Source organism: Cyanistes caeruleus, chromosome 1, assembly GCF_971803275.1.
Source record: "Cyanistes caeruleus chromosome 1, bCyaCae1.hap1.1, whole genome shotgun sequence".
In the NCBI taxonomy this organism is placed as follows: Eukaryota; Metazoa; Chordata; class Aves; order Passeriformes; family Paridae; genus Cyanistes; species Cyanistes caeruleus.
Genome location: NC_141701.1, coordinates 117,751,313 through 117,764,246, shown reverse-complemented (window position 1 = coordinate 117,764,246; position 12,934 = coordinate 117,751,313). Strand labels below are relative to the sequence as shown.

Sequence of the window (12,934 nt, the reverse complement as noted above, 5' to 3'; positions counted from 1 at the left end):
GTCCTTGTGTTCCAGCTGCTCTGTTAGTCAGGCTGAAAGGAGCAGAGCACGGGAGATAGGAAAGCAGGGAGTCTGCCTTTATTTTGGTGGTCTGAGCTGGTTCAAACTCAAACCACCACAGCTACAAGGATGAGTCCTGAGAGGTGTTCAATCAGCTCCTGCTTCGAATGAGCTCACCTTCTGGTGTCAGAAAACAAAACAACCAAAAAATTGCTGAATTTCTACCTTAGGGTTTCTTAGATATTTACACAGAATTAGTGTATAATTATGGAAGATCTTGAGCTCTATCTCCTTCTCCAGTCTGTATCCCTGTGAGTCAGGCCCTTGTCGAGCACCGCTCTGATACAGCAGCACAGCAGGTTTGTTTATCCTGCAGCATATACTGGACAGAAATATGGAGAAGGGAATGTCTGTATTATTATTAGGCATAAACTTGCTGCTATAAAAGTAGGCCATTCCACCACAGGTTTATTAAAGATCATTAATTCTTTGGCACCCATACCATGTTCCTGCTGAATGCTGCACAATTCCAGGATTTACAGGGTGGAACACAAAAGCATTTGCAGTGCTTGTTGATGCTTCTGCTTCTACTACCATATGACCAAGTCTGAAACGATGGAACAGCGAACAACTGGAGATTTCAGCTCTCAGGACCCTCCACTTTGGAGGCTGAAAAACATGCAGCTTCATGCACTAAAATACTCTTTGGGATTTAGTTCCAGAGCAGACCACTACCACAGTAAGTCAGGCTAAACAGATAAATAGCATTACACATATTTGCTATGCTTAAGGAAAGAAGAAGTATTTATCTGTGAAATACTTACCAAGTGTGTCCCAAAGAGCTACTCTAACTCTGGGTATATTAAAATTGTTAGAAGCTTCCAGCCCTGCTGGACTTTGCATGAGGCACATTCCTGTCTCCTCCCTGAGAAGTGCAGGCATTAAATCACAGAGTGTTCTCATACCTTGTTCCCTTCACCCAAAACAGCCGCCTCTAGCAAAGAGACACTGGGAAAGGTCCAACAGGCACTGCTAGACACACTGGATTACCAGAAGTACCTGCTCCTGCCTCCCACCTGATCTTTGAGCAGATGTGTGTCTGACCCAGGGTGACCAGCACCACCATCACCACTCATTGGTGCCTTCTGAAGTGTGTGCTGGAGCAGCAATCCTAGCACTGTTCTGTTCCCAAACAAGGCAGAGGTCCTGTCAGTGAAGCTGCTTAGCACGTGCTGAGGAGGTGTGAGAAGCCTTCAGCAAGGCTGATGTTCACTAGTAACACATTGTAATGCAGCCCATCATCTATGGATATGAACAGTTTTATTAAAGCTTCCTGAGCCATTCCTGTCTGAGAGTGGAACAAAACCAAACCAGGACACAAGGATTTTTGACATAGAGGAAGTAGAGCTGAAATCTAGAGCTGCTTTAAACCACTCAGTCTGTGGACCAAAGTGGAACCAGAATTTGTGAATTTGTACTGACACTGAATTAGAAACTTCCTTTCTGAGACAGGAGGGGAAGGTGTCTTTAAAGGACACTGCTCCTGGGAAGGCTAACAGCCATAGAAACTCTCTGTCTGGGTAGGAGTAACAGCATACGAGTCAGAAGGGTTGGAAGGTTCCTCAAAAGGGATCTTGCTGCTTCAGGATTCACAGTGATTTTTCCAGGTGGATGTCAGGATACTCTCCTTACCGTGAGAGAAGCACCAGAAAGCACATCAAAGGAACAGCTGGAAAACAGAACCCTGAGTTGAGCTATCAAGAGGCATGGGAAGAGACTGAGGTGACACAATCTGTTCAGATCAGAGACCTTCACAATGTCCAGCTGGGCAAAAGCTCCTTTAGGCAGATCTCAGCCAGTGAAATGGAAACCCCAAATATTCACAGGCAGAACTAAATTAAAATTATCATTCCATCAAGTTTTTAAAAGTCAACAACAACAAAAATACTTGAGTTACTGTGCTCTCCTTTTTCCCAGCCCTGGGAGAGCAGGTGTGGGCAACACAGGTCAGAAATCAGAGATAATAGTGGGACCCATAGCAAATGAAGTGAAGTCTTGGTAGAAGCGATTAGAAAGGTTGAATTCATTAAGACTTTAGTAGATTAGGAACATTTTTAAGGTTTTTAGAAAATTATGTAGACAGTTTGAGTAACAAAGTCTGGCAAGGGACAGGAAATACATGACAGGATACATGAATCACTAGATTGCTTTAAAACTATTTAAGCCATCTAATCTAGTCTTTTAACATAGAACACCTGAGATGCCAGATTTACATCAGATGCCAGGTACAGAGAAGAAAACCTGCAAGTCTGTCCTCTGACAAGGCTTTAAAGCAGGTTTTGTTTTGTTCTGTTGTAAACCTGAATAGCAAGAGTTTTGGCTGCATCTATTGCAATTTTAATTTAAAAAAAAAAAGAAAGATTGTAAGTTTTTTTTTTCCTCTTTAAATATTTAGTGACACCATCAATGTGGAGACAGTTTGAAAGGCTCTTTAGGTTCTCTATTATTCAACTATGTTTACAGTTACATGGGGAAAGACCCTTACAGTTACATACTGTAAGACCTTTCCCAGTCTCAGCTTAAAAATTGCTGAAACAAAGCATAGAATGGAGTCAGCTAAATTTATCCTATTGTAAAATAACACACAGCACACCAGGGGAACATGGATAATTTAAATACTGCTTTATCTGAAGACAAATAGTGCTAATGAGACTGGGATACCAGGTTGGAAAGAGCTGCAAGAAATCTTCAAGTCCTGTAAGCAGGGACAGTCATCTTTCCCTGTCAGGAAAGTTCAGTTGTGAGATGAGCTGGAGAATTTGAAAAATTTAGTCACGTTTGACTAAACTCATCTTCCTTGGGGAAAGGAAGACAAAAGAGTCTTGTGATCTTGCTGTGCTCTAGATGCCTGAACAACTCAACAAAATGCTCTTTCCAAGGCTGCCATTTCAGACCATTTTTCTCTCAGTAGGTCTAAGAGGGAACAGAGACCAGGCTGGGCACCTGGGTGACATTCACCACGTCCAGCCAGGCATTTCCTTCTCCTGTGAAGCAGTAAAATGAAGGGATTTTGTGATAAGGCATACAGATTCTCATAAATACAGTAACAGGATAGTTTCTTAAGAATAGCCAGTTGTTTCACTGTTAAAATTAATGCACAGTGATACCTGTGCACTTAACATTTGAAAACATACCAATATTACAGTGAGCGAAACAAAAAGCCAATGCTATCAGCGGACAAAGAGGCCTGTGCTGTCTCATCTCATTTAATAAAATATGACTGGAAAGAACCCATGAAGATCTTTGAAGCCCAGCTCCTGGCCCTGCACATGATCACCCCAAGGATCACACCACATTCCCAAGAGCATTTACCATCACAGGTTTCAGTCTGTAAAGTGTGGAGCCTCATATTTTATAAATTCTTATCTTGTCCAATTCAGCTACACATTTAAATACAAAATATGTTTTCCATTCCGATCAGAATTCTACTCCAACTATCCTGCCAGCTTCTGCAGCACATTAAAGAGGATTATAAGGAAATCATCACCAATCACTGAGATTACTGCAAGAGGCAATAACTACCAATCTTGGATTTAAGGATTTATATGAATTGGCTTGGCCAGCTTTAAGAATTTAAATACTTACTTTTTTGTGATATTAATATCAATTTTACCAAGTTTGAATTCAAACTTACGGAATTTGTGTTAGAAGAAGTTTAAACTACTTATTAAGAGATTAAAAAAGGCCCTTCTCTCCAAAGTCTAGTTAGTCTGATACCAACAGGACTGGAATATCAGAATTTACAGTGGGAATCAATGCTTTTTAACCAAAAATGTGATGGCATTTCTTTTGTGGATACATACCATCAGCAGAGGCCCATTGCAAAGTTGTGGGAGATGAGGAAGATCCTCCTGCTGCTCCTGCAGCTGTAGTCAGAGAAGCCCATGGAGCTGCCTCGCCTGCCCTGTGTTACATGGAGCCACAGAGTACAACCTCCAGTTCTGCAGAACTGTGTTTCCATAAACATTTACCCTTTTTATTTAGATTTCAGTTTTTTAAGATGTGAACTTCACTGATCAAAACATGGAATTGAGTAGTATAGGCTCCCTGCAGACATCTAGCACTGTTAAAAATGTTCCCTGATGGTGACAAACTTCTCACAAGTAATGCTAGCCAGTTCTTTGGGCAGACTTCACTGACACTTCCCAACTTTCTACACGCTGATCCTCTCACCCAGTTATTGCAGGATCAACAACAAAACAACAAAAGGTCAGCACACTTTTTTTTTTTTTTGCAAAGGAGAACCTGAGTTACCCAGACATTTGTGTTATCCCCAACCAAATGCATTTAATGAACATTCTCTTATTTATTTTATTAATAGTAGATATAAGTAGAGAATGTTATTCTGGGTTACTACAGTAGTTGTTGTGTTTAAATGGGCAAGACAGGAAGGCTAATTGCTCTCAAAACCAGAATTAACTGGGTTGGAGAATCTGTAAACATTATCTCATGTGCCTTTTTAGTCATCTTCCCCACAGTTCAGGTAACAGCTTTGGGATCTTCAGTGCTCCTTTTAATGTCTGTGTAAAGGTTAGAAGAAGCTGAACTTTGAAGTATTAATTTTTACATATTAACATCTTTTTCAACCAAACATTTGTTAATACTTTAGCCTGGCAGCTAAAACATAGACAAGTCAGAATTTTAAACAAAATAAATTACCAGGAAAAAAACCCCAAACAATTGCAACAAATCTAAGTTTAAAAAGTGCCTAGAATAAAAGCTCTGACATATATTTATGCAAGTATTTTGGAGACATCTAAGCATGAGAAGGCAATAAAAACTTACAGGAGGAAATACAAATCAGGACACAGATTTTATACGAAATTACACAAAAAAAATCTCAATTGCGGTAGGGTGACCCCTAGGGGGAGACAGACCGATTCATCTTATCAGAATCCAGCATTTATCCTGCAACATGACACTCTAAAGTAACAGCTCAACCTATGAGATTAATATGAACTTGGCATTTTCTCCTGCAGAACATTTATCCTGAGAATGGAAAACCCATAAAACATCCCAGAAGTCAGAGTACACAGAAAGCTGAGCAGAGCCAGCTGTCCTCATTCCTTAAGTCCATCTGATTTTTTCTCTTCCCCAGGACATAAAGGGTTTCTTTTATTCTAATATATTGCTTCAGTAGTCCAGCCAAGGCTCACTGCTCTCCCTTGGTGAAAATCCAAGAGATCGTTTGGATAAATATTGTAAGAATAGCTGTGCAATATTCATCTGTGGAAAATCAGGAGGATTTCTTTTAGAAAAATGGAGATTCCAACATAATTTTATGGAAATGAATAGACCTCCAACAGAGGTATGAAAATTTTTTATATTTAAACCCCTACCAGACACCATCATCATTATTTGCTTTTCAGAAACGAGGAACCTGCTGTTTCTTGACCTCTCATTAAGGAAGTGGTCTCTGAGCACAGTAGCATGGTCTTTAAACAAATCACGATCCATTCTTGGAATCAGACCATATTATAATAATAATCTCAATTATCACTTACAAGGCACAATTACTATCCTACCCATACTGCCAGGTAGTAATAGTTTTGTGTTTTGTTTTTTTTTAACAAATACATGCAAATTGTAAGGTACAGGCTCACTGAATAAACTGCAATGATGAAATAGATGAGATACACAAATCATGTAACTATGAATTCCTAGGTGGACTTAAGAATTCACAATTAGGAAAGACAGATATTTAGCTCAAAAAAGTTCACAAAACCTAAGTCAAAATAATGCAATTTAATGCAGTGAGAAACATTTCCTCAAGAGGTGAGTAGCAACAAAGTGAAGGGCACAATTTCTAATTGACATGAGGAAAGACATTCAACAACAGTTTCCTGCATGTCCCTGTATTCCATATCCAAATCTTTGACTTTTCAACAAACTAATGCCATCTGAGCTTTTTCTCCTCTGTCACCCAGGCACACAGTGGTCATGAACAACCCAGCCTCTACTGCACTACAACTTTTCTAGCAGGAGAGGAGTGTCCCCTGCTATAGTTTGTGCCCTATGGCTACAGACCTCACACAGAGATAACAGGTCATCTCCAAGTCAGACAGAGGTTAGCATAGATAATAAAAGTGTATTAATATCATCCTTTCACAGTGCTTCTGAATTAACATCAGTCAGTTTCACAAACAGAAACATGCAGCTTTTACCTTTTAAATAACAGACACGCCACTTGGTGTTCTCATCAGGTTTCCCACAAGCTTTTGAGGAAAAAATGGGTCCATGTTGCTTCAGCCTTTGAATTTAAATGGTTGTAGAGAATCCCAAGACAGGCCAACGTGGATGTTGTGAACGCTGCCTGTGGCACAAACATCACTGCCACAGAGCCACACATGAGAGATTCAGAAAGGGAGCACAGAAATCACAACCTCCCTGAAATCCTCCAACTCTGCTCGCAGATAAGCAATGAACACAGGCACAAATGGTTAAGAAAGCAGTATTTATAAGAAAGCCTAAAGGAATAATGAAATAATGTAATATTTAAAATCACTTTAAGTAGCTCACCCTCACTTTAGAATTAAAATCCTGGCAAAGCCTTTGTGAAGATTTTATAAACTCCAACAGTTCAACAAGAGACTTTGTCATTAATTCTTAGTACATACAAATAAATTATTCATTAGTAGAACTCACATTTGGGTTTTATTATACTCTGTAAAATATACAGGAATCTTGAAGTACTGAAAGAGTGCAGGTAAATACAGTATTCAAGCAGTCACTATTTCTATGTACATGCTTATTAATTCTTCAAAAACCCCACAAAATTATCAAATAGATCAAAATATTGTCCCATGTTTCCACATTATGTTCAGAAAAGCAGCTGTTAATTTACAATATCAAAGATTTCCAGTTTCACAATACAAAAAAAGGATAAAAATGAAATTGGAATCAGTTTGTAGTAATTTATTTGTACTTTGCCAGGACACGCAAGGATTCCTTGCATGTACATAAACAAATTCACTTGAAAAGTAACAGTTATAGTTAAAGCAGAGCCAAATAAAGTAAATTCATGTTTAACAGACAAAACTTCAGCTTACTTATGTCAGTTTTTCATTCTTCAGGCAATTAAAAAAAAACCACAGTAGTCTGTTATAAATTAAAAAAGAATAAATTTGGGCAAGTCTGAACTACATTACAGGGACCTGTTTCTGCTGTTTATTTTCTAAATGGAGCACAACAAAGATACACAGCTCTTCCCACAGACCAGACACTGTACTTTTTTTTCTAATAGGGAAATATACTTTTAAATTCACCTCCCCTCCTCCCTCCCCTACTCTGTAAATCTGGGATTAAAAAAAAAAAAAAAAAGGTGACAGGGATATACAATTTGAATCTTACATACAAATTTATGTTGTAAGGAAGTAGATAAATTACTGAAAAGAACTCTCAGTCACAACAGGGTTATCAAGACATTTCAGTTCAATTTTTTATGCAGTTTCATAGTTTCCAAGTTACTTATGTATTTTTAAATTAAGAAAAATTCCATCCAAAACCCAAAAGTTAAAAAAAAATCTCTAACTGTGCAACAATTACTTCTTCCCTCCCACATCTCCCACCCCTTCCTTCCCTTATTACACTGTACATTTTTCACCCTGACTTCACCTTGTTAGCTGGTTTAATTTTAGTATTATAAAAGTATGACAGATAATTTTCATTTCACCTAAAAGTAAAAGAAAATAAAACTTAAAAGCACATCTGCTTTCTTTCATGGTACATTTAATAGTGTCGGAAGGCTTTCAGATGATTAAAAAAAAAATAAAATTCAACATTTAAACCCAAATCTAAGCTTCTTTTCCAGAAGTAATTAAGGTTTGGTTGAAATAACTTCTCAAATAACCTATTCCAGTTTTCACAAAAACGTATTTAATTAAAAAAATCTTTAAGTTATTTGGTCCTTTGGCAATTTGCAGCACAAACAATGCCTACTGTACCAAACTAATTTATTGCCTTCAAAATGGTTTTAGGTTTATTGAGAGCATTTGAATCTAGCATCCTTTGTCTTGTACAATAGTGTTGCTCATTTACACCAAGTTGGGTGCCCAGTCTGAAGGAATTACTCCTGGCACCAGAAACAGAATGGTAGAATAAAGTTAAATAAAACAGTTTTGACATTCTTTTTTTTTTTTTTTTTTTTTGCCATGGATTCCAAGTACTTATTCAAGAATTTATGCTTCTTCTGCAAAATATGCTCTTAAAAATCTTCCTAGAGTCTCACAGATTTTTTTTTCTTTAATATGCAACCACAATAAAAAACATCTTCTCAAAGGTGGGTCCTCCTTCTGAATTCAAACAGCAACGGCTTTCTTATAGCATGAGTCTGACCTTCCAGCATGAGGGTTCACTCAGACCTATAAAAAGCATCTTCTAATAGGTCTCAGAATCTGAGTCATTGAGCTCGTCTTCTTCTGTGTAGGGGTAGCCACCTTCCCTGCCAATATTGTTGAAAGTACAGTAGGAGCTGTGGTCACTCCTCATGATAGGCAAGGAATCGAAGGTGACAGTTTTTGAGGTGTTGGTGTAATGATTAATGGCATTGAAGGTGAGGGAGGGCAATGTGCTGCTCGATGAAACAGGCATCATGGTGGCCAGGATGAGAGCCAGGCAATCGGCCACGTCCTTGTTGGGTGCGCAGGCCAAAGCTGGCGTGTAACCTACAAATCAAGAGGAAACAAAACCTTCATTTAAAATAAAGACAATGTACAATTTTCTCCAAGTTCATACAATCTGTCAGCTGCAAAAGTATTTTATATTGCTTAGTTCCGCACTGTTTAAAAAAACAACAAAAAAAATTAAATAAATGCATTATCAATTAGTATTTTTAAACTTCTGGTTACAAAAACATTCTTGAAATTAACGGGCTTTGCAAAAAAAGATGTAATTGTTTTGTTAAGCACAGCCAAACACTCTAGGCCAGTGAGAAAAGCCCAGATCTGAAAATGGTGAGGAAGTCACCTGGCTGAGGACAGACAGCTAATAGCAGCCAGCAGTGATAGGTGACGGCATTCACTACAGAGCTACTGCAGAAACTACAGCTCAATGTTTCTTCATCCAGAAGCTCCACAACAGCTCTTCATCACAGACAGGTATTTTAATAACACTGTGCTATCTCAGTAACAAGCTGGCTAAAGGATCAAGGCCAGCCAGTTGAAAAGGCAGAGTATAATTAACTTATACTTTATTACAATATTCAATAATATAAATTATGAAACCAATGCCCAATTTTTATTTGCACGGTATCAATTAAGAAATCCAGAGAAGTTTGAGGACATGTCAGCTGGGTTGGCAGGCTAGAACTTGCAGGGACACCTCTTGGTTGTCCAACTCAACTTCTGCCAGGCATTGGTGCTGTGACAACCCTCAAATGCAGGAGGTCTTGGCCTATGGAATGATTTGCAGTCAGGTCACATAGCTGTGAAATCTCTTCTGGGTTTCTGTGGCTCTAATAATCCTCCACCATTGTTCCTTCTGCAGCTTCCCCTTCTCTGTGTCCTTGCCTCTACTCATTCAATTGTCAAAAAAAAATCCTTCTAATTCTCCTCAGCGGAGATCTGTGCATTGCTGCTGTCTCAGGCTTCACCATTCACACAATGCCTGAGGGTGAGTTCTGGCACAGGTCTTGGTGCATCTACAGCACATCAAAGGACTGCACTTGGTGGTGCCACTGGCAGCTCTAAAAGCAGGGCAGTCTCTTAAGTACAACCACAAATCACAGCTAGTTCTGCTGCCAGGACAAGTTCCCCTCCCTGGCTCCACTCAGCAGCATGTTCCCAGGTCATCCTGCAGTATCTCTCTGTGTGGGACACAAATGCCCACAATGAGCTCAGTAAGAAGACTCATGTTCAGGCACATTTGGGAGTCTGAAGTCCTGCACTACCCCAAAGTCCACAACTTTAAGTTGTACAATATCCAAGTAAAAAGCACACAAGTAATTTTAAATAATAGATAGCTTTAACGCAAAGTGCATCATAGACTTCTATCCAGACTTTAGAAAGGCAGGGAAAACAAGGCAATGCTCATTCTACCAGCAAGTGCTTCAACTACTTCAAAAGAATCATCTTTATTTTAGAAGTAGGTCCAGATCAAGTTTTAGGATAGAGCTCAGGAGCAACTACTGTATTGTACAATTGCATGTAAGTATTAAACCAGTAAGCACATTATGGAAAATAACTGTAGCTAGAAATTAAGAAAATAACAAGCAGGGAACAGTCTTGCAGTTGAACTATTATTCGCTCAGGACAGACCTTGTGCTTGATGCTTTGAACAGAGCAAGACAAGAGTCCCTGCCCAAAGGAGCACACAATCCAAGGAAACACAGATAAGTCAAGCACAGAACGCACCAGCTGACCATGCGATAGGGCCGTACAGAAGTGCAGCGCAGCGGATGTTTTCATTGTTAGTAAGGTACCACAGCACTTAAACAGCTCAGAGTTAACAGTGACAGTCTGCAGAAGAGATACATTTTGAGAGGATTCAGAAGCAAGGGCCAGAGCTCGCCACACCTGGATCATGACTGCATTTCAGGCATGTAAGGCAGAACAGAAGGCTCAGAACTGATACTCAGATGCACACCATTTAATATCTACAGTTGCTGGAGGTTGTATGAAGGTAAGATGACACACAAAGTAAGTTTATTCAAGCTGGTCATATTCAACACCATTCCTTTTGCTAATGTGACTTGATTAAAGTTCAAAGAAGAAAAACAAGCAGTCGTCTGCTGTTTTTAAGGGTTTTATTTGTTTTCCCCCTTCCCCCCTCCCCGCCTTTTAAAGACTTCTAGGGTCTTGAATACTCATGTTCCTTCTGGAGCAGAGCATCCCAGTTCATCCTAAAAAAGGTCAAAAAATACTTGCTTCTGTTAAAAGTTCTCTGTTCTCTAAAAACTGTATTTATAATTAATATACAATTGTAAGTCTTGAGCTTCTGGCTCTCAAAAGCAGGAATGGAATACCCCAGTTTTATTCCTGCCTTAGACATAGCAAGATGAAGTAACTGCTTACACCACGGAAGACTGACATCTGTGTCCTCCACCATATTAACTCCACTATATCAAATTCAAATGTATAAGAACAAATTGTAATTTTGTATCACGTAACTGCAGAGTGAGAATTCATAAGTCAGGGAAACAGCAGATATAAATACTTTATACTTCCTTTGAAGATTATATTGGTAAATGAACTGTCTCCACTGAAATAAATACTCTGAATTCAGCTCTCCTGTAATGGTCCCCATAATCTGCGCTTGTACCTGCATAAGGCTTCACAGAACAACAAAATATTTACTATCCTCATTTGTAGATGGGGCAACAGAAATAGAGAGAGTTGGGGTAGCATCCTTGCACAACAAAAAACATGAGCCTGCATGATGGACACTGACTAAAGGCTGGGGCTCCCCCTGCCCAAGAACAGAGCTGCTCCCTCCCCTGGGGCTTGAAAATTGCCAGGAAGACATCTACAAGAAAATCAGAGGGTTATTAACATGGTCAGTGCAATGAGATCAACTGAATGAGGTATTAACACTGGGAAAGAGATGAGAGTCTGAGGCACAAATCATCTTATAAGCACTTAAGAGAAAAATTCCTTCCAGAAAACTAGACATCTCCAATATAAACTAAAATACAAGCTAAATAGTCAGGAAAAAAAAACAATACAAAACAAACAAACAAACAAACAAACCACCTGAAAAGTTGGTTGAGTGACAAAATAAAACTTCATATGGTGTCAAATGACAGAAAAAGCTAATAATTTCTTTTAAGACAGGCAAATTTTCATTAATAACTTCCAATTCAACAGAATTTTTTTAGATGAAGGCAGTGGCAGTTTCATCATGACCAGTGAGGAAAAATGGAAAAAAAAAATGATAATAAGAAACTGATACAGGACTGAGAATTAACCCTCAACAGAACTGCTTTGGGGAAGTATACTGGACATTCAATTTGCTGTTTCAACTGCATTTAATCTATCAAGAACCAAGAGGATTACTTTTTTCTACTGATATTAGTTCTTAAACAAAAATGACTTCACCACTTTAAGAGATGCTCTATGACAAAAGCAGTGTGATTTCAAATTCAGAATTTTAAAAATCTTATAAACTATTATAACTGAAATGCAGGTAACTGGAATGATGCTGGCTTTTTTCAAAGCTCATGTTTTTCAATAATGAACTATACCTCAGATACAGCAGCAGAGGACTCTAAGGAACAGAGTTCCTTAGTTTATACAGCTATAGATACAAATAGAGACAGCTTGCAAAAAGTGAATGTAGTTTTTACAGGAAGGGACAAATTCAAAGACAAAAAGTGGATCATCACTCTGTAACAGCTGAGGCTCTGCTGGTTACATGATCCATATATCAAAACAGGCTTCCATGTAAAATATTGAAACTTTCTAAATCTAAAACTAAACTGCCATATCAACTAATTCTGTATGAAATACCAATCTTGTTTGGCAGATCACTGAACTTATCTGGACTACACTAAAGTAAGAGAACGTCAGTTTTGTGATCCAAAATATTCCACTGCCTAGTTCTTCAGTCAGAAAAAGAATTCATCAAGGCTGCTTGCTATATTCTCAAGGCTGCTTAAAATTTTATAAACAAAGCAACTGCTATTAGAAAGAACCACAGTGAGGAAAAATATTAGATGGTGCTCAGACTTACTTTAAAATTTAAAATGTGAGCAGAATTAAAAAGATATTTAGATCCCCAGGCTTCTGGGTACTTTGATACAAATGTTCTTCCTCTGTTATGTCAAAGATCCATCCTAACAAGGGACTGGCTGGCTGTATATGGGAAGCTCACAAAAATGCAAATGTCTCCAATCAGCAAACATGTAATAAGAAACAAAAATAAAAAAGATACATCTTTC

At 38.5% G+C, this 12,934-nt stretch overlaps 1 protein-coding gene across 16 annotated transcripts in view; it reads right to left on the bottom strand.

Annotated features, from left to right (window-relative positions):
- Positions 1–6,960: 6,960 nt before the first annotated feature.
- The window catches only part of ANKRD28 (ankyrin repeat domain 28), a 120,190-nt gene continuing 114,216 nt past the window's right edge, over positions 6,961–12,934 (bottom strand). For 9 of the 16 annotated variants that reach the window (XM_086852409.1, XM_086852428.1, XM_086852420.1 and 6 more), the window contains one exon: positions 6,961–8,723. In XM_086852409.1, coding sequence (XP_086708535.1) covers positions 8,437–8,723 — 287 coding nt within the window. In that variant the 3' untranslated portion in view covers positions 6,961–8,436. Of the gene's footprint in view, positions 8,724–10,409; positions 10,515–10,789; positions 10,898–12,934 lie in introns of those variants that run through there. The other 7 variants (XM_086852471.1, XM_086852447.1, XM_086852458.1 and 4 more) reach the window with 2 other exon arrangements.